We start from the raw sequence: 20,092 nt of genomic DNA on the forward strand, positions 1-20,092 counted from the left end.
AATAGTGTGCTCTACGTGGGGCGGGGCTCAGGTGCGGACGCCGCCGGTTGTCCTCTTCGCTGCTCCGTAGTGACGGGGATTGTTGTGTTGCAGAAATCCGGCTATCGACCTGAGGACTTGCGTGCTGCTCAGCTCCCGGGACGTTTGGTGCGTCTTCTAAGGGCGTGGGCGAGTTTACGCGGGCCAGTCATTGCTGGTCGCATGGGTAACGAAGAAAGTTCGGCTAGGCAACCTCAGTGATTTTTAACTCTGTTGGACTCGATTTGGGAGCTGGATGCCCATTTCATTCTTTTGTGGGCCGAGACTGGGGGTTTGAGAAAGTGGACTGGGGTCAAGGTATTCATCTCACAGCTGGTAGCAGGATGAGAGACGAGAAGTCTTGCGGTAAAGGAGAAACCAAGTCAGGCAGGCAGGAGACTCAGCAGTAGGATCTCGTTTGCAGGAGCTCTGTTTCTTACACGCTTTCTACTCCAGGAGCTGCTGCTAAATAATTTCTGCCCAGCCATGTCGCCGGCTCCAGATGCAGCCCCGGCTCCTGCGTCGATCTCCCTGTTTGACCTCAGCGCGGATGCTCCGGTCCTTCAGGGCCTGAGCCTCGTGAGCCACGCGCCTGGGGAGGCTCTGGCCCGGGCTCCGCGTACTTCTTATTCAGGTATCCTGGAAGGTTTCGTGTGAAACGTGACAGGGCTCCTTAGAGCTTATTGCCCGTTCAGGGAACACATTCTTATTGGTATTCCCGAGCTTAGGAGGCCAATTGATTTATCTTTCTGCTTGATTAAATTCACTTAATCTCTGGGTAATGTCCAGCACAGCCCTTGTTTTCAAACAAGTCTTTTTACCATTGCATGTATCTCCTCACGTTAGCACCATTCCCTTCAAAAACACTTTAAACTTTGTAGAGATAAAATTCTCAGATATATTCCACATTTAACCAGGCGCCACTCAAATTATTCCTTTTTGCTGAATATGAAACAATTTATTATTTGTTTTTGTATAGGTTTATTTTTTGAGAGTCTCGCTCTGGCGCCCAGGCTGGAGTGCAGTGGCACGATCTCCACCCACTGCAATCTCCGCCTCCCGGGCTCAAGTGATTCTCCTGCCTCAGCCTCCCGAGTAGCTGGGACTACAGGCCCGCACCACCATGCACGGCTAATTATTGTATTTTTAGTAGAGACGGGGTTTCACCATGTTGGCCAGGCTGGTCTCAAACTCCTGGCCTCAAGTGATCCGCCTGGGTCAGCCTCCCAAAGTGCTGAGATTACAGGCATGAGCCACCGTGTTGGGCCTGTTTTGTGTAACTTTAGTTTGGCTACATCTTTTCTTGCACCTCTCCTTAGACAAACTGTACACTAATTGGAAATGTAAACTTTAAAAAGCATTTGGGAAGTAGTTTTTGTACAGTGAAAAATAATTTTAAACTGAATAGAAATTATTTTCTTTAGGATTCGCCTAAACAATCTGTTTGGCTAATTTAAATTAGACAAGACTCAAACTCAGCCAGTGGGGAGGACTTGCAGACGCTGGATCTCGGGAGAGGGCTACATTTGAGAAGTTTAACCGACCCCAAGGCTTTTACCCTCATCGCGTTCTTTTCCAGAATGCCCAGGGCCAGTTTTTATTTACATTCATTTTATTTATTTATTTTTTTTTTTTTTTTGAGACGGAGTCTCGCTCTGTCACCCAGGCTGGAGTGCAGTGGCGCGATCTTGGCTCACTGCAAGCTCCGCCTCCCGGGTTCACGCCATTCTCCTGCCTCAGCCTCCGGAGTAGCTGGGACTACAGGCGCCTGCCACCGTGCCCGGCTAATTTTTTGTATTCTTAGTAGAGACGGGGTTTCACCGTGGTCTCGATCTCCTGACCTTGTGATCCACCCGCCTCGGCCTCCCAAAGTGCTGGGATTACAGGCATGAGCCACGGCGCCCGGCCCATTTTATTTATTTTTATATATATTTTTTGAGACAGAGTCTCGCTCTGTTGCCCAGGCTGGAGTGCAGTGGTGTGATCTCAGCTCACTGCAAGCTCCGCCTCCCGGGTTCATGCCATTCTCCTGCCTCGGCCTCCCGAGTAGCTGGGACTACAGGCGCCCACCACCATGCCCGGCTAATTTTTTGTATTTTTAGTAGAAACGGGGTTTCACCGTGTTAGCCAGGATGGTCTCGATCTCCTGACTTCGTGATCCATCTGCCCCGGCCTCCCAAAGTGCTGGGATTACAGGCGTGAGCCACTGCACCTAGCCAATTTTATTTTATTTACATTCATTTTACGTACATCTTTTCAGAAGCATGTTGATTGCATTAAGTGATTGCTGTACTGTTTATTTCATGACTATTAGAGTGTAAATTCCTTGAAGGCAGTATCATGCCATCTCTTTTGTATCCTCCTCTGCTTTGTATATCACACTCTGAATATAATTCTTGTCACTGTGGATTTGGGCTCGCTTTCTATGTCCAATTCCTCTTCCCTTGTTTAGGCTCAGGGGAGAGAGAAAGCCCAGAAAGAAAGCTACTCCAGGGTCCTATGGATATTTCAGAGAAGTTATTTTGTTCAACCTGTGACCAGACCTTCCAGAACCACCAAGAACAGGTAATAGGTCAGGTGCAGAGCTAGATGTTAGAAGCAAAAGTGTAATGGTGGGTGGGGAGAGGTAGACATTTGATTTGTCTTAATAAAGGTCCATGCTTTGACTGAGGCAGTTGGTGTTACCTGGTTGTACTTCCTAGAATTCTATAACTGGTCTTGGCCAGTACAAGGCCAGGCTGGGGCATATTTCCACCTTTATCTCACTCTTTGTCTTTGTACTAGAGGGAACATTATAAGCTTGACTGGCATCGGTTTAACCTAAAGCAACGTCTCAAGGACAAGCCTCTCCTGTCTGCCCTGGACTTTGAAAAGCAGAGCTCCACAGGTGATGTGTGGTAGGGGGACCTATGTAGGAGTAGGACATGGAGGTATAAGAAAGCACTAGTTTAGAGTTTGAGGAAAGAACAAAGATGGGGTACCAAACTTGTGTATCTCATGTTGTCTGTCTTCAGGAGATCTTTCCAGCATCTCGGGATCAGAAGACTCAGACTCAGCCAGTGAGGAGGACTTGCAGACACTGGATTGGGAGAGGGCTACATTTGAGAAGTTTAGCCGACCCCAAGGCTTTTACCCTCATCGAGTTCTTTTCCAGAATGCTCAGGGCCAGTTTCTTTATGCCTACCGCTGTGTCCTAGGCCCTCATCAGGCAAGTGACAATACACGTGGTATGGCTAACCCCAGCCTTTTGTACACCCAGCCTAGATTTCCCTTAGCCTAGTGCATTTCTCCCTGCTTTTCTTCCTTCCTGTTGGGTGTGGGTATCACGCTTGACAACATAGTCTTGAATTGAAACTGGCCTGAATTGTGGAAGGGTTAAGTGTAATGGAATTAAGTTTGGAAACAAACCAATTTAGGTTTGAATTGTGATTCTACCACTTCATCATGACTGCCTCACCAAGGCTCAAATTTCCTTGTTTGTCAAATGGAAACAAGCCTTAGGGTAGTAATATTAAATAATGTTTGTGAAAATTGGCCCTTAGTTTCTTGCTGTCAGTGAATACAACAGATATGTTTCTGATGTTTCTCTGTCATCAAGGATCCCCCAGAAGAGGCAGAACTGCTGCTACAGAACCTGCAAAGTAGAGGTCCCAGAGACTGCGTGGTGCTCATGGCTGCAGCTGGGCACTTTGCTGGTGCTATATTTCAAGGGTGAGAGGGTGCTGCATGGGGGTAAGGATGGAGTGGATCCTGTTAGCCAGGGAGCACCAGCTGGTCTCCAGTACTGAGTCTGTGCTGTCTACAGAAGAGGAGTGGTGACACACAAAACTTTTCACCGCTATACGGTGCGGGCCAAGCGGGGCACAGCCCAGGGGCTTCGGGATGCCCGAGGTGGGCCATCACGCTCTGCTGGAGCCAACCTGAGGCGCTACAATGAAGCCACACTATATAAGGTGAGTTAAGCCTTTTAGATCTGGTGGTACTGATCCATACTTTTTTTGCATCTCTGTTCAACTCACTGTTAAGTGGGAGATTTTTGACTCATATCCTTCCAATTTTCATTATAGGTAGACAAAGGTAGATTAGGGATTCCCCAGGAGCCTTAGTCCTCTATTCTTTCTCCGTATTATCCTCTACTTTCCACCCCTTGCACTTCTGTGGGCCATTTTTTTAGTTGGAGATTTATAAATAGCAAGTGAAGGTATGCAGGACTGAGTTACTCTCTTCTCTAGGATGTTCGTGACCTGCTGGCAGGGCCAACCTGGGCTAAGGCGCTGGAGGAGGCTGGTACAATACTGTTGCGTGCTCCCCGCTCTGGCCGGTCTTTGTTCTTTGGAGGCAAGGGGGCACCCCTGCAAAGGGGGGATCCCCGACTTTGGGATATCCCCCTTGCCACCCGCAGACCCACCTTCCAAGAGCTACAGCGTGTGCTCCATAAGCTGACCACTTTGCATGTCTATGGTGAGCCTTTTCTCCAGATCCCAATTCCCTAGACCTTCCTGTTCTCTCCAACCTAAGCCTCCATTCTCATTGGTATATCCAGAGGATTTTCTAAGCCTTGGACTGCAGCCCAGCTACATCTGCATTGAGAGAAACCTGCGCTAGCTTCTCCTCAGCTAAAGTTGAGAAAGATCTTTTCTTTTATGGCAGAAGACCCTCGGGAAGCAGTCAGACTGCACTCACCTCAGACACACTGGAAAACAGTAAGAGAGGAGAGAAAGAAACCTACTGAGGAAGAAATAAGAAAGATCTGCAGTGATGAAAAGGAAGCACTTGGGCAGAATGAGGAATCTCCCAAACAGGGTTTGATTACTATCTGGCAACTGTCAGATCTGAGTTTCTGTCCTAAAAATGCACTGGCAAATTCCCTATTCTCATAACTGACCCATTTCCTTATTTAAACACACACCCACACAGTGTCTGTATCTTAGCAATTACTGAGACATGTTTAGTGACCTTTCCAAATCTATTATCTCTTTTGTTATGGATGTTTCCCCAGAGCTAAGAAAATCTTTGCGTGGAGCAGATGCGTGGATGTGTTGCATGGATCTCACATAGTTTCTCTTTGATTGGATGCTGTGATTTGAGGCTGAGGGCTGCTTCCATGCTTTCCTCTATTGTGCAGCATCCTAAGGCTGCTCACAGGGAGAGTCCAGGGACTTGTTCTTGTCTGGGCTGAGAGCCTCATTTCTGCATGTGATAAAATGGACTCAGCTCTTGATGTGCCACTTTATCTGGGTGACAAAATAAAAATAATTTCATTTCAGGCTTTCATTCTTATGCATCTGCTTCTACCCTCTGAGTACTCCCTAGATGGATTTCACATGTCAGGTTTTTCCCTAGGTTCAGGGTCGGAGGGAGAAGATGGCTTTCAGGTAGAGTTGGAGCTAGTGGAGTTGACCATGGGGACTCTGGATCTTCGTGAGTCTGAAGTATTGCCCAAGCGGAGGAGGAGAAAAAGGAATAAGAAGGAGAAAAGCCGAGACCAGGAGGCTAGGGCACATCGGACTCTTCTCCAGCAACCTCAAGAAGAGGAGCCTTCCACACAGTCATCCCAGGCAGCTGCTGCCCCCTTGGGCCCTTTGCTGGATGAGGCCAAAGCCCCTGGTCAGCCAGAGCTCTGGAATGCACTGCTTGCTGCTTGCCGAGCTGGAGATGTTGGAGTGCTGAAGCTCCAGCTAGCTCCCAGCCCTGCAGACCCTAGAGTTCTGTCTCTGCTCAGTGCCCCCTTGGGCTCCGGTGGCTTTACTCTCCTGCATGCAGCAGCTGCAGCTGGAAGAGGCCCAGTGGTTCGTCTGCTGCTGGAAGCAGGTGCCAACCCCACTGTGCAGTGAGTAAAGGTCCTCATCAAGTCATTTTGGGAATAGAGAGGATAATTTAGAGGTTAAAGTTGGCATTAGCTACTTGACAATATTCCCTTGGTCTGGTTGGGTGATGTTGGGAAAGGCAGGAGGCAAATTAAACCCATTTTTGGAGTTTTTGCACCTAGGGACTCTCGGGCCCGGCCACCTTATACTGTTGCAGCTGACAAATCAACACGTAATGAGTTCCGAAGGTTCATGGAGAAGAATCCAGATGCCTATGATTACAACAAGGCTCAGGTCAGCTGGAATAGGAAGGACAAGCAGAGTGGGAAGGCATCACAGATCCTGGCTAGATCCCTTCTACTTCTTGCAGTTTTACCAAGGATAGCTTATAGGGTCTTATATTTTAAATCCTCCAGGTGCCAGGACCATTGACACCAGAAATGGAGGCACGGCAGGCTACACGGAAAAGGGAGCAGAAGGCAGCCCGGCGGCAACGGGAGGAACAGCAGCAGAGGCAGCAGGAGCAGGAGGAGCGTGAACGAGAAGAGCAGCGGCGATTTGCCGCCCTCAGTGATCGAGAGAAGGTGAGGCTGGATGTTCTCCACGGCAAGGCTTCCTAGAGGTCTAATCCCTTCCCCAGCGTGCAGCTGTCACCTCTTGGGTGGCCTCCTCACCACTGGGGCCTTGTCCTTAACATAACTTGTCTCCCTCAGAGAGCTCTGGCTGCAGAGCGCCGACTCACCGCCCAGTTGGGAGCCCCTACCCCTCCAATCCCTGACTCTGCAATCGTCAATACTCGGTATGGGGCGGGGGATGAGGGAGTGGGTGGACTGTAATGTTGCAGGGACCATTGGGGGCAAGTGAAATGAGTGCCTGCAGAGTATTCAGAAGAGTGGTTGAGGGGATTTGAGATATTCTGGCAGATGCCGCAGTGAAAACAGAAATGGTAGGAGGAGGGACGGGGAGAGCGTGGATTGGAAAGTTTCTGGGGTACCTGTCCAGCCATTTTTCTTCCTCTTGTTCAGACGCTGCTGCAGTTGTGGGGCATCCCTCCAAGGCCTCACTCCCTTTCACTACCTCGACTTCTCTTTCTGCTCCACACGTTGCCTCCAGGATCATCGCCGTCAGGCAGGGAGGCCCTCTTCCTGATCTCTTATAGCTCTACCTGGGGCCAACTCAGGAACCTGAGAGGGCACATTCACAGCAGCCCTAGGTTTTTTCTTCCCCATGAAACCAGAGATTATTTGGAAGATAGGGGTGAAGGACACTGTGGAACCAGGGCAAAGACAGGGCCACAGAGGTATGTGGAGGTGGTACTGTCTCTGCAATTTTAATCACAATAAAGTTTGGCAAGGAATGTGTACTTGTACTTACATTCAGAGGCATTGTGGCCTTTAGTTCCTTATGGTCACTGTGGCCAGCACCAAGGGATCCTGCCCACTCCATATCCAAGGGTTACTTTTTTTTTTTTTTTTTTTTTTTGAGATGGAGTCTCGCTGTCACCCAGGCTGGAGTGCAGTGGCATAATCTCCACTCACTGCAACCTCTGCCTCCTGGGCTCAAGCAATTCTCCTGCCTCAGCCTCCCAAGCAGCTGGGATTAGAGGTGCCCACCATCACGCCCGGCTAATTTTTGTATTTTTAGTGGAGATGGGGTTTCACCATGTTGGCCAGGCTGGTCTTGAACTCCTGACCTCAGGTGATCCACCCATCTCAGCCTCCCAAAGTGCTGGGATTACAGGCGTGAACCACCATGCCCGGCCTACCTTTCAGTGCCCACTTAACTCCATTGGTTCAGAGGCATTCAGTGTATCAGCTGAAAGGGAATTGATACGTGTCCTGTGCAAAGTACTAGTGCTATTGAGGATAGGCTTATCCAAAAATTGGACTTGGGGCTGGAGAGGTACATTTTCTAGTTCCAGCAATGTGATTTTGTTGAGGGCTCCCCTAGGAAACAGCAGGAATCTTGGCACGTAGAGGGTCTGTTGTGGCCCCCGCTTTGTCCAGTACCGGCCCAAGTTAAACCCATTGATCCAGACTTGGCCCTGGGGAATAGGGAGCAGGAAAGAGGGGAAAAGAAAGGGTCAGCCCTCCAGGGGTAGAATCATACCCTTTTGGGTTTCTAATCAGAGGATACTTTCTGCTCCCCTCCTTCTGGGATTTTTCTCTTTTACCTCCCCGCTACCCAAACCGCCACCATTAGCAATACCTTGGTCCATCCAGGTAGATATAGAAATGTGTCCCCAACTGAGCCTAAAATTGGAAATGTTTTGGAGTAGAATGTGGGGCCAGAAGGAGCTTGAGGATATGGCCATTTTGGCAACTGGAGGGGAAACCACCACTTTACAAGGTTATCAATTTTCAGAGGGAACATCATCCACTGGGTAAGGATTGTTTGCCCCAGAACTGGTGGCACCAACAGGCCCTGTAGGGAAGGAAAATGAAGTCATCATTCACTAAGCTTTGAGGCTAAGTTATCCTTAGTCAAGCCCTGGGATATAACTAGGCAAAGCTAGCTCACCTTGAAGTCACTGCTGTTAGACCCAAAACTGAGCCTCCCCATGTTCTCCACCAAGATATCCAGTTTGGACCCCAGTTTCCCCGTCAAAAATAGTTTGTCTCTCATATTTCGCTCCAAAACACCCTGGAACACCTGCAGATAGGAGATAGGATAGGAGCAAGGCTTGGCATCTAGCTCTTAGCCACTGCATAGGAAACCACACATTAGGATACTTATTTGGAGGGCAGAGGGGATGTAGTCATCTATCACCCATCTATTCTAGAACTCTATCCTTAATCAAACTCTTCCTCATCCCAGCTTATCCCTGGAACCCTCTGCAAAAGTGAACAGGCAGGTGGGAAAGTGTAGATGTGGGGAACTTAAGGCTAATGCTTCCTGGGGAAGGGAGGAGTTTGGGGCTCACAGCCTGGAATTAGGTTCTCACCCCATCCACAATCACATAGGCACGGTCATGGACTCCATTATTTGGCACCCAGAATGGTGTTGGCTCAGAAATGGTATGGGTCATATAGGTTCGGTACAACATGAAGCCACGGTCCTGGGTATGGAAGAATGAGTACTTCAGACAAACAGAAATAAAAGAGGACACTGTGGCTATAGCCAAGGAACTTTTGGCTGTAGCTGTTGAGGGAGGTTGTCATCTCCACCAGATGTGGGTTTATGCCTTACCTGCTCGACAGCCTCAAAGGTCATTGGCAAGATTGAATGAATGGGCCCATGGGGGCATAACAAGTCTAGGAAAGCCAGCAAATGCCCAACCTATTAGAATAAGGGAGAAGAATTAGAATATCAGGGAAGTTTCTGGATAGAGGACAAGAAAGAATAGGCTATTTAGAAAAAAAAGGTGTGGTATTAGAGAAAAGATGTGGAGGAACTTACCAGGTGCAGAGTCAAAGGTCCAAGCATCATCTTGGGGCTGGGGGGAGGTAAAGGTCCCAAAGGAACTTCCTGGAACTGAGCCCAGATTCTCTCAGGATCCATAGGAAAACCACAGAAAACAATACCTATTCCAAGACTCTAGGGCAGAGTTCCTAACCTGGGGCCCAGGGAAGGGCTTCAGGGATCATGGAGGCTCAGTAATTTTGCACACCTGTGTCTTCACACATAGTCCCATTTGGTTGAATGGGAAATGCTTCAGTGGGATGCTCAGAAGGCTCTGTGGCCCAGACAATAACCACCAATTTATGGGTTACCTTTACAATGTGGGCACTCCCTTCCTCCAAATTAATAAAAGCCTTTGGAGCTTAATGAAATGGTAGGGTACCTTGCTGATGACATCTCGAAGAGCAAAAAGCTTAGGTGTGGGGTCCCCTGCTTCAGATATAGGTGCATCATAGTCATAGCTGGTAGTAATCGGAAGGAAGTGTCCCTTCTTATCGGCACCTGAAGTTGAGCCAATTTAATTAATTCAACATGTATTTCAGAAGACAGGCACTACTAAGCATGCTTCATGCAGAGAATTTTGCCATCAGAGGGGGCAGAGGTGGCCATATTCAGCTTCTAGACATCCTAATCCACCTGGCCCTTAGATTCTAATTCCTTGTTACCTCCCTGCTTCTATCCCAGGGACCATCTGGACTCACCATTCCAATATCCAAAGTTGGTACCTCCATGGAACATGTACCTGAAGTGAGAGAGGGTGGGGGAACAGGTAAAAGCTGACTCACTGAATCTTAACTTTCATCCCCAGCCCCCAGCTACAGATTCATATTGCCCTCAGTGTCTTTACTTACATGTTCACACTGGCTCCCAACTTGAGCATGTTCTCTAGTCCTTTGGTTACAGCTGACACAGACCGTGTGGAGTGATTCTGGCCCCAGTAATCCAGCCAGCCTGTGTAGTACTCAGAGTTTACCTACAGTGTGAAATGAAAGGGGCTGTGAGTGAGATGGAACTGAGCTGGACCCATTCCTATCCCTGATTCCCTGACTCCTCTCTGGCCCCTCACCAATGGCCCATGGGGTTCATACTTCCGAAGCAGGGTAAAGATTTTGGTCATGTTGTCAGCTGTGGAAAGGAGGCAAAAGAAAAAGGTAAATATCGTGGAAGAGGTGTCCCTTCCCCAGACTCCACTCCCAGCCCTTGCTTGAGACCTGGGCCAAAATCCACAGTGGTATAGAGTCCCTGGAGGGAGCCACACTTGAGTCCTTCAGGCCCATCTGTGGTGAAGAGCAAGATCTTTTCTCCTAGTAGTGCACGGAAGAGCCCAGCCAAGTGCCTCATGTAGCTGAAGTCACAGGCTCTGTAGCTACCGTATTCATTCTCCACCTGCCAGAGGGGAGGGAAAGTGGAACCCAGCTATGGGATGGAGGTCAAGGACCCCTTGTACCTTCTTCCCCTGCTCCAGTCACTTCCCCCTTGTACCTGAATGCTAATGATGTTGCCCCCATTGTGGTAAAGCCATGGATATATCTTGGGCAGCAAGACCTTGAACCAGGAGTCCACTGCGGCAAGGAAGTCTAAACGAAGGAGCAGAGCTTCTGCATTAGGGGCTACCATCACACTTGCTCACCACTAAATATGGGAAGCAATGACTCTTGTCAAGAAATTCCCAACCCTAAGCACCTTGTATATTTGCATGTCAATGAAATTTGAACATAGGAAAACCTAAAGTAGTGTTTCTTAAAAACAAATGTAGGCCGGGCGTGGTTGCTCACGCCTGTAATCCCAGCACTTTGGGAGGCCAAGGTGGGCGGATCACGACATCAGGAGTTCAAGACCAGCCTGGCCAACATAGTGAAACCCCATCTCGGCTAAAAATACAAAAAAAAATTAGCCGGGTGTGGTGGGGGGGCACCTGTAATCCTGGCTACTCGGAAGGCTGAGGCGGGAGAATCACTTGAACCCAGGAGGTGGAGGCTGCAGTGAGTGGAGATTGCACCACTGCACTCCAGCCTGGGTGACAGAGTGAGACTCCATCTCAAAAACAAAACAAAACAAAACAAAACAAAACAAAACAAAAAAAGTAAGATGCTTATGTGAATTTAATGGTATCTACGTAAAATATAAATGTAAGAAACATGTTAAATACACAGCCTAGAGCTATTATTATGTAATCAACTTATACCTGAGATTGCTACGAAGTAGCATGGGAATTCACAGAAATGTAGAATATCTGACCTGTACCCTGATGTAACTGACAATGCAGGTGATTTAAATAAGCAATTGAAACATTATTATACAGGTTGAGCACCCTTAATCTGAAATTTAAAATGCCCCAAAATTTGAAATTTTTGAGCATCAACATGATACAAGTGGAAAATTCCACATCTGACTCTTTAACTTCTGATGGTTCAATGTACACATTGTTTCATGCACACGATAATTCAAAATATTGTATTCCTGGCTGAGTGTGGTGGCTCACGCCTGCAATCCCAGCACTCTGGGACTCTGAGGCAGGCGGATCACTTGAGCCCAGGAGTTTGAGACCAGCGGGGCAACATGGTGAAACCCTGTCTCTTAAAAAAAAAGAAAAAAGACATGGCCTGGCATGGTGGCTAACGCCTGGAATCCCAGTATTTTGGGAGACTGAGATGGGTGGATCACATGATGTCAGGAGTTTGAGACCAGCCTGGCCAAAATGGCAAAACCCTGTCTCTACTAAAAATACAAAAGTTGGCTGGGCATGGTGGCACGCACCTGTAGCCCCAGCCACTCAGGAGGCTGAGACAAGACAATTGCTTAAATCTGGGAGGCGGAGCTTGCAGTGAGCCAAGATCGCGCCACTGCACTCCAGCCTGGGCGACAGAGCGAGACTCTATCTCAAAAATAAAAGTAAAAATGTTATATATATGTGTGTGTGTGTGTGTATATACGCACACACACACATATATATATATGTATGTATAGAGACAGTGAGAGAGAGAACAGGAAGGCCTCACCAAGGTGACTTCTGCAGGAAGCTTGTGATGAAGGAGCACCACATGCAAAGGCCTCAAAGCCCAAGGCCTGGTGGGTCTGAAGAACAGCAATGAGGCCACTGTGTCTAGAGCAGAGTGCACATGGGGGAGAAGAGCAATAATGTCGAGGAGGTGACTGGGGCCAATTGTGTAGGACCTACCACTTTAAGGCATTTATGGTTCATATTCTGAATGAGATGAGAACCTACTAGAGAGGTTTAAGCAGAGAAATGACAAGATCTGAGATGTATCTTTAAACTTATATTTGAACAGGATCACACTAGCTGCTCTACTGAGAACAGATTGTATGGGGGAGAGGGCAAACAAGGGAAACCAGTTAGGAAGCTATAAAATAAGCCAGCTGAGAGAGATGGTTTGGACCAGGGTGGGGGCAATGGGGGTGATAAAAAGCACTTAAATTTAACGTTTGTCAAGATACAGCTGATAGGATTTTCTCTTTTTTGAGACAAAGTCTCTTCAATCTGTCACCCAGGCTGGAGTGTAGTTGCTCGATCTTGGCTCACTGCAACCTCTGACCCCAGGGCCCAAGTGATTCTCCTGCATCAGCCTCCCAAGTAGCTGGGATTACAGGCGCCCACCACCTCGCCTAGCCAATTTTTTGTATTTTTAGTAGAGATGGGATTTTGCCATGTTGGCCAGGTGGGTCTCAAACTCCTGACCTCAGGTCATCCACCCGCCTCGGCCTCTGAAAGTGCTGGGATTACAGGCATGAGCCACCGCTCCCAGCCCTTTTTTTTTTTAAAATCAGTTTCTTCCACTATATTATAAGCTTTATGGCACAAAGATGGGGATCTGTCTGGTCCCCCAGTTTCTAGCATCCTGCTGGGCATGAAGGAAACACTTGGTAAATGAATGATGACCTCCAATTTGGGAATGGTCTCTTCTGCTTTTGGCACCCATGTGGCCCATTTTACTTACTTGCTTCAGTGTTAAATCTTTTGTCTCAACTCACCTGGATCTGAGGTTCTCAGATGAATTTCAGGTTTTCGAAGCAACCAGGATGGGAGACCCCCCTGAGACAAACATAAAGAGAACAAAGAAGCATGTAGGTTTTGTTTTGGGGTGTGGTGGGGAAGCTAGGAAGGGAAGGAATTGAATATAGTGCTGGAGATGGCCCTAGAGTGTGGGCAGATGGGAGTAGTCTAGGAGCTGCACAAGGATAACTGGTTCTATCCCTTCTCCAGCTAACTCACCATCTCCCACTCTGCACAGATGTAAGGTCCTGGTCTCAGTATGACCAACAGGTTCGCTAGAGCTGCCTCATTCAGAAAGGCAATGAGGTCCCGGCTGCCATTAAAGTTATAGACCCCAGGCTGTGGCTCGTGGTAGTTCCAGGGCACATAACTGAGAAAGGAAAAGGTTAATAGGGCCCAAGGTGGAGAGACGCCAGGGAGGCCTAACGGCTCAGGCCTTGCAGGGAATCTCCAGGAAGCGGTTGGAAGGAGGTCCTGGCCTGCCCTTTCCCACCCTTGGCCTAGGAGTCCTGGCAGTCTTCCTGTCCCGACCTCCTTTATAAGGGGGTGGTAGAAAGAGTAGATCCCATCCCTCCGCGGCTCTTGCGAGCATTTCTTACAACTGCACGGCGTTGAGGCCGCTCCATCGCATCTTCAAAAGCCGGTCGGCCCAAAGCACCCGCGGTACCCGAAAGTAGTGCAGGCTGCCAGACACATAGCGGAACGGGGCCCCGTCTAGGAGAAACCGGTCATGATCCCTATCCACTACGAACGACCGAGTGTCTGCCTACAAAGCGAAAGAGACGCTGCTCAGCAGATGCCTGGAGGGAGCGTCTAGGGTCAGCGCCTGCCAAGAGCGGAGGAGATGGAACTAGCCCTGCGGGTTGTTTGGTTGTTACTTTGGACTTTCTCTCATCCGCTGGATCTGATCCCGCGTCACCGCACCCGGCCGGCTGGTTCACCGTCTGATCTTACCCGGGGCAGCAGTAGCGTCAGGCTGAGCGGCAGCAGCAAGGAACGAAGGCAGGACGGCTTCTTGGGAGCCATGGCGCTTACAGCGCTCCTCTAGTCTGAGACGGCGGACAGACCGTCACGTGTCGGATTCCTGGGAGGGAACCTCAGCGAGCAAGAGGGCGGAAACCACCTCAAGTTGCCAGGCGTTTAGCCTGGACTTCCTCTCCAGCCTGCAGCCAACCCCTTACTCTACTAGTTTGTAAAGTCCTCTACATCATGTCAAAGTGCAGTTCACGAACCAGCTTCATCAACGTCACCTGGGAACTTGTTAGAAATGGATTATCTGGCTGGGCACGATGGCTCACGCCTGTAATCCCAACATTTTGGGAGGCCGAGGCGGGTGGATCACTTGAGGTCAGGAGTTCAAGACCAGCTTGGCCAACAGGGCGAAACCCTGTCTCTACTAAAAATACAAAAATTAGCCGGGCCTGGTGGCACGCGCCTGTATTCCCAGCTACTCCGAGGGTGGGGTGGGGGCTGAGGCAGGAGAATTGCTTGAACCCGGAAGGCGGAGGTTGCAGTGAACCGAGATCCTGCCACTGCACTCCAGCCTGGGCAACAGCGCGAGACTCCGTCTCAAACAAACAAACAAAAAAAGAAATGCATAATCTCAGATCCTACCTCAGATCTATAGAATCATAATTTGTACTTTAACGAGATTCCCAGGTGATCCTAGGCACCTTCAAAATTGAGAAGCATGGCTTTACTTGACTGGGCTCCCTTAGGACAGGGAGTGTCCTGTTCATCTCAAATTCTTAGCCTCTAGCACAGGGCCCGGTATATAGTAGGTTAAATCTGGATGAATGAATGTCAGAACCAAAGGGCTAAAACAGGTTCAGAACCAAGGAAAACCACTGGAAAATCTTCAGGGTGATCCGGGGTGTGGAAGGGAGGAACCAGGTCACAAGAAGGACCTCTTTCCTGGAGAGCCCTGTTTCAGCAAAACAGCCATTCCCTCCTGGCCATTCCACCTTCTTTGGAAGTGCACCCCTCTCCAGCTTACCCCTGCCTGCCTCGGCAACAGATGTTAAGGACAACTGCTTTGTGCCAAGGCTTGGAAATTTGTGAATTTCCGTTCCTTTTGCCTTTACAGTCTCAAGAATGGGATGTGAACATCAGGGTAATAATAATTACTGTTTATTGACACGTACTGAAGGCTATGTGTCAGATATTGTATTAAACACTGTATCTCATTTAATCTTCAACTCCATGAGGTAGATAATTATCATTTCCATTTTACAGAGGAGGAGAGGAAAGGACGGAAACATTAAGTAGCCTGTCCAAGGTCACACAACCACGTTAACAGAGCTGGCATTTGAACTAGTCAGTCTGGTCTCACAGTTAAGCTACTTAACCTTAGGTACTATTATACCTATTTTACAGCTACCAAAAGTAAGGATCCGAGAGGTTAAGTAACTTGCCCGAGGTTACACAGCTAGCATGCTATTAACACTTCCAGAAACTGGAAGTCTGGTTCACAAGCCTGAGCTCTTAACCACTGAGACTAGGGGTAGTGGGATACAGGCCAGAGCCCAGAAGGTTGCCCGGGATCAGGAGACCAGGCCACCAGACCCGCCCCTCCCTGGATCTCCCTCCAGGCTGCAGTGTAGTTGGCCAATTTCTGCCCCAGAGCGCCAGAGGTATGAAGCCTCCTACCTCCAACATTGGGAGATGGAGGTCCTGGGTGCCTCGGGCCGAGCCCGGCTTTGCTCCCCTTTGGCGGAGGTGCCTGCGTCTTGACCGCACCGAAGGCCAAGTAGAGAACCCTCACCAGGGTCCTGGGACCCATCCACCCCTAGACCTAGCTCGCCTCGGGCCTCTCAGCTCCGCGCCCCCACATCCTCCGGATGCCCAGTGGTTGCTAAGATACCGCGAGCCGTTACGCCGGCGCGGACGGATGATGTCAGCGCTGCTTCCGGTCGGTGGCCCTTAGCTCTGGCCCGAGCCAGGTCAGTCGGGGAGTGCAGCTGGCCCATCCCGGGCTCTGGGCTCCTAGACCAGGGGTGGGCCCTGCCAGGAGTGGGCCTGAGCCTCGCACGTCCTCTGAAACTACGCTGTGCTCTGCCTTTGCGGCGCGACGGGCGTGGGAGCGGGGGCTGCCCAAAGGTGGGCTGGGGTTGGAGGAAGTGGCCCGGTAGCCGCTGTGTGTCCTGAGGCCGTAAGGCCCCTGACCCCACCCTTGAAGCTGGCGACGGAGCAGGGCCCGTTTTCTCTACACAATAGTGTAGGTTCCAGAGACGTGGGCCTGAGCTCTGCGCATTGGTACTTCATGGGTCGTCTGGATTGTGCCGGACCTGTGACCCTGCCGTTGTTTCCTTTCCAGCATGATCCGCTGGGCCCCCAGCGCATCTCCTGGAAGAGGCCACTCACCCTGGACGAGCTCTTCGGTAGCCTCAGACCGTCCTTGAAGAGGATGACTGAGACATTATGGGCCACGCGCTGTGTGTCTGCTCTCGGGGAACTGTCACCATTGACAATAAGCGCTACCTCTTCATCCAGAAACTGGGGGAGGGGTGAGTGTTTGGAAGTCAGTTAACTAGTCCTCAAGGTTATGGTCATTGAAGGACAGCGGTGTGCAGATGCTTGGGGCACAAGAGTTTTATCCCTGTCTGTGTCCTCTCTCACCTGACAGAGCCTAGCTACACAGTATCAAGAAGGTGGATTCTGGAGCCAGGCCTGCTAAATCCACCTCGTGTGACCTTGATAAACCATGTTTTTTTCATCTGCTTAATGGAGATGATTATCATCCCTCACTGATGGAGTTGTGAGGATTAAATGAGATAATGTGTATCAAATGTCTCACCCAATGCCTGGTTTACAAGTACTTGATAAGTGTTGGCTATTATTTATTTAGCATCTGTCAAGTGCAGAGGTCTCTATTATGACCATAGGACCTCAAAGATTTCTATATCTCTGCTCCTGAGGAGCTCACAGTGTAATATTCTTCAGATTTCTCTTAGAGCCACATCTTGGGAAGGTTTCTGCTAAATAGGAAGGACACCCCACTCCCCACCAGGAAATTTCTCTAGGTCCAAGCCATGTGGGAGATGACCATGGCCCTTCATTGACCCCTTTGGCCCACAGCGGGTTCAGCTATGTGGACCTAGTGGAAGGGTTACATGATGGACACTTCTACGCCCTGAAGCGAATCCTGTGTCACGAGCAGCAGGACCGGGAGGAGGCCCAGCGAGAAGCCGACATGCATCGCCTCTTCAATCACCCCAACATCCTTCGCCTGGTGGCTTACTGTCTGAGGGAACGGGGTGCTAAGCATGAGGCCTGGCTGCTGCTACCGTTCTTCAAGGTCAGAAAGACTCCTGGTTATGGAGGGGGTTGCAACAGAGCCACCTACTCAAGGGCTGTGTGAGCAGTCCAGCATGTTAGGAAGCAGGGACCATGTCCTGGGTTTGGCCACTTCAGATTTTGAGTTCGAGGTGTGTATCATGAAAGGGCTGATAGGCTTTGGCATAGGGAAGGGATCAGGCCTAAGGAGCAGAGGCTCCAAAAACATCTCCAACTGTAGGGAAACTTGTGTTGCAGAGAGGTACGCTGTGGAATGAGATAGAAAGGCTGAAGGACAAAGGCAACTTCCTGACCGAGGATCAAATCCTTTGGCTGCTGCTGGGGATCTGCAGAGGCCTTGAGGCCATTCATGCCAAGGGTTATGCCCACAGGTCAGTGGGAGGACCCTGTGTGCTTGCTGGGGCCCAGAGGAAGAGCCTCACCAAGAGAAATGGGAGGTCTCTGTTCTCCCAAGAAACAGCCTGTGTGATTCTTTTGCTTGCTGGGATTCCAGCCTTCCTGTCCAGAGATGCTCATAGGTCACTTCTACTTCTCTACAGGGACTTGAAGCCCACCAATATATTGCTCGGAGATGAGGGGCAGCCAGTTTTAATGGACTTGGGTTCCATGAATCAAGCATGCATCCATGTGGAGGGCTCCCGCCAGGCTCTGACCCTGCAGGTAAAAGAGTCTCCAGGTTCCTTTTCTCACCTGTTCCCCATTCCCACCCCTTCTGGTGCATATCCCAGTTTGGTCACATGACCATGACCTGTGCCCCACTTTTGAGCTCTGGGATCACTGTTCCAGGACTGGGCAGCCCAGCGGTGCACCATCTCCTACCGAGCCCCAGAGCTCTTCTCTGTGCAGAGTCACTGTGTCATCGATGAGCGGACTGATGTCTGGGTGAGGAGCATGTGGATGGGTATCTGGGTAGGGAGGGCTGTGGCTCTGTACCCACTGTGGAGTAGAGTAGGTCGTTGGTTTCTGTTACATGGGGCCCCAGGAACCACAATATGTCCCCATCTACTTCAACTTCCTTCCTGGGAAATGTCACTGATACTGTACCCAGTTGCACCGGATGTGGTATAATCCCTGCCCCTGAACAAGGTGAGTACAGCTCAGTGTCAGTACTGAAGGCACTGGCTAAGCAGGGGCTAAGCTAAGCAGGGGCTGTGGAGGTCTCCAGCTGACTGGCAGTTTCTCTGGGCCCTGGTGGTACCATGTGGCTGAGGTCAGCATATTCTTTTTAGCTTATGTAGTCTCCTTTTACCACAGAAGTAAAGGGAGAGATGTCACCTCCATTGGTCCCTTTCTAGGGACTAACCAAGTTATGCTCAGTCCCTAGGCTGTGTGCTATATGCTATGATGTTTGGGGAAGGCCCTTATGACATGGTGTTCCAAAAGGGTGACAGCGTGGCCCTTGCTGTGCAGAACCAACTCAGCATCCCACAGAGCCCCAGGTGAGTGAGCAATGAATGGGGTATCAAGTGTTTCAGACTCCCCCCGGTATTAGCTGAGTTGACAGATAGGTGTCATCCAGTCACCCTGTGCTCCTCCCTCCGCAGGCATTCTTCAGCATTGCGGCAGCTCCTGAACTCGATGATGACCGTGGACCCGCATCAGCGTCCTCACATTCCTCTCCTCCTCAGTCAGCTGGAGGCGCTGCAGCCCCCAGCTCCTGGCCAGCATACTACCCAAATCTGAAAAAGCAGCATGTTGAGAAGATGGCCGCTTGTGCCTTGGAAAGAGGTTCCCATCGTCATTGGAATCTCCACCCATTCCATCCAGGACTTCTCTTACACTTGGGGGTAGCGGGGTCAGGACAAGCATCTCAGTCCTGCATCTGCTCTTCTGCTTTCTTCCCTCCAAGAGCAAAACCTGGGCAAGGGGACTTACTGAGTGGGGGTGGGTGGGGGTTGGGAAAAGGGAAACTGGTGGGATATGGAACATGGCTCTGAGCAGGACTTTTGAGCTCACATAGTGTTCTGACTCCAAATCTGGGAGTAGAAGAATGTATAAACAAGAATAAAGTGGAAGCAGGTTGGTGTGGATCTTAGTCTCAGTGTTCCTGGAGTGAGAGAAGAGGTACAAGGGGCCCAAAGTCTGGTTGCCATTTCCAGGCGAACCGCCTGGGAAGAAGGAGGAATGGTGAAGAGTCAGCAATGGTGTGACTTCATTCCACAGGAGGTTGGTTAGCAGTGGACAGTTCTATCTTGTCTTAGATCAAAACTTAAAGCTGCTTGGGCTCAAGCTGGCATCTGCCCATGTCAAGAACTAGGGCCCCCTAAAAGCACTCGACTAGTTTTTTCCTTCCTTCACTCCTGGGGAGTAGCTTAGTCAAAGCTGCCCAGCCGGTTTGCTAGGCAAGGGCCTCTGGGTGGAGACACCTGAGGAAGCTTTAAGACAGGTAGATTACAGGTCTCCCATCCTCAGCCTAGGGGCGAGGGGAGTGGAGGTGGCAGCGGCAGCTGTTTTGGCCTATGTCTCCCTGATTGTTCAAGCTCATACATGGTTAATGATTAATGAGGCAATGTGGTGTGGCAGTATCCAGCTGCCACTTCCTGCCTACTCTGAGTAA

General features: G+C 49.9%; 3 protein-coding genes across 6 annotated transcripts; 2 read left to right on the forward strand and 1 right to left on the reverse strand.

The window, feature by feature from the left end:
• Positions 1 to 9: 9 nt before the first annotated feature.
• ANKZF1 (ankyrin repeat and zinc finger peptidyl tRNA hydrolase 1) lies at positions 10 to 7,182 on the forward strand. Of its 2 annotated transcripts, none has more exons than XM_003272398.3 (14): positions 10 to 147; positions 475 to 652; positions 2,471 to 2,583; positions 2,803 to 2,905; positions 3,033 to 3,226; positions 3,617 to 3,729; positions 3,824 to 3,971; positions 4,251 to 4,479; positions 4,669 to 4,821; positions 5,362 to 5,848; positions 6,008 to 6,119; positions 6,242 to 6,409; positions 6,539 to 6,624; positions 6,851 to 7,182. In XM_003272398.3, the coding sequence occupies exons 2-14, from the start codon at positions 505 to 507 to the stop codon at positions 6,972 to 6,974; spliced, it is 2,178 nt and encodes a 725-aa protein (XP_003272446.2). In that variant the 5' UTR covers positions 10 to 147; positions 475 to 504; the 3' UTR covers positions 6,975 to 7,182. The 2 variants fall into 2 exon arrangements, with proteins under 2 accessions (XP_003272446.2, XP_030658271.1); XM_030802411.1 differs by having other exon boundaries at positions 4,251 to 4,305.
• On the reverse strand, positions 7,132 to 14,560 carry GLB1L (galactosidase beta 1 like). The gene is made up of 16 exons (XM_030802412.1): positions 14,194 to 14,560; positions 13,839 to 14,005; positions 13,459 to 13,609; positions 13,218 to 13,278; positions 10,710 to 10,804; positions 10,439 to 10,613; positions 10,294 to 10,352; positions 10,079 to 10,200; positions 9,929 to 9,969; positions 9,610 to 9,728; positions 9,225 to 9,299; positions 9,015 to 9,104; positions 8,770 to 8,883; positions 8,346 to 8,477; positions 8,034 to 8,249; positions 7,132 to 7,869 (listed from the first exon to the last, which is right to left on the reverse strand). The coding sequence occupies exons 1-16, from the start codon at positions 14,263 to 14,265 to the stop codon at positions 7,594 to 7,596; spliced, it is 1,965 nt and encodes a 654-aa protein (XP_030658272.1). The 5' UTR covers positions 14,266 to 14,560; the 3' UTR covers positions 7,132 to 7,593.
• Positions 14,561 to 16,116: 1,556 nt separating this feature from the next.
• Positions 16,117 to 19,562, forward strand: STK16 (serine/threonine kinase 16). 3 transcript variants are annotated; one of them, XM_030802415.1, is made up of 8 exons: positions 16,117 to 16,181; positions 16,556 to 16,745; positions 17,317 to 17,536; positions 17,773 to 17,906; positions 18,075 to 18,195; positions 18,322 to 18,417; positions 18,853 to 18,974; positions 19,080 to 19,562. In XM_030802415.1, exons 2-8 carry the CDS (start codon positions 16,660 to 16,662, stop codon positions 19,216 to 19,218), a joined length of 918 nt encoding a protein of 305 aa, XP_030658275.1. In that variant the 5' UTR covers positions 16,117 to 16,181; positions 16,556 to 16,659; the 3' UTR covers positions 19,219 to 19,562. The 3 variants fall into 3 exon arrangements, with proteins under 3 accessions (XP_030658275.1, XP_003272445.2, XP_030658276.1); XM_003272397.4 differs by having other exon boundaries at positions 16,138 to 16,456; XM_030802416.1 differs by lacking the exon at positions 16,117 to 16,181 and adding an exon at positions 16,195 to 16,338.
• The last annotated feature ends 530 nt before the right edge of the window (positions 19,563 to 20,092 follow it).

The sequence above is a fragment of the Nomascus leucogenys genome, chromosome 22a (genome assembly GCF_006542625.1).
Source record: "Nomascus leucogenys isolate Asia chromosome 22a, Asia_NLE_v1, whole genome shotgun sequence".
Taxonomy (NCBI): domain Eukaryota; kingdom Metazoa; phylum Chordata; class Mammalia; order Primates; family Hylobatidae; genus Nomascus; species Nomascus leucogenys.

Coding starts and splice junctions, on each gene's coding strand:
- STK16 (XM_030802415.1), top strand. CDS start 16,660: ATGGGCCACGCGCTGTGTGTCTGCTCTCGGGGAACTGTCACCATTGAC. Junction 17,907..18,074: donor GCCAAGGGTTATGCCCACAG/GTCAGTGGGAGG, acceptor ACTTCTCTACAG/GGACTTGAAGCCCACCAATA. Junction 18,418..18,852: donor ATGAGCGGACTGATGTCTGG/GTGAGGAGCATG, acceptor AGTTATGCTCAG/TCCCTAGGCTGTGTGCTATA.
- ANKZF1 (XM_003272398.3), top strand. CDS start 505: ATGTCGCCGGCTCCAGATGCAGCCCCGGCTCCTGCGTCGATCTCCCTG. Junction 3,972..4,250: donor ATGAAGCCACACTATATAAG/GTGAGTTAAGCC, acceptor TCTCTTCTCTAG/GATGTTCGTGACCTGCTGGC. Junction 6,120..6,241: donor ATGATTACAACAAGGCTCAG/GTCAGCTGGAAT, acceptor TAAATCCTCCAG/GTGCCAGGACCATTGACACC.
- GLB1L (XM_030802412.1), bottom strand. CDS start 14,265: ATGGCTCCCAAGAAGCCGTCCTGCCTTCGTTCCTTGCTGCTGCCGCTC. Junction 10,201..10,293: donor ATGAACCCCATGGGCCATTG/GTGAGGGGCCAG, acceptor TTCACACTGTAG/GTAAACTCTGAGTACTACAC. Junction 8,478..8,769: donor CCTATGTGATTGTGGATGGG/GTGAGAACCTAA, acceptor TCCTATCTGCAG/GTGTTCCAGGGTGTTTTGGA.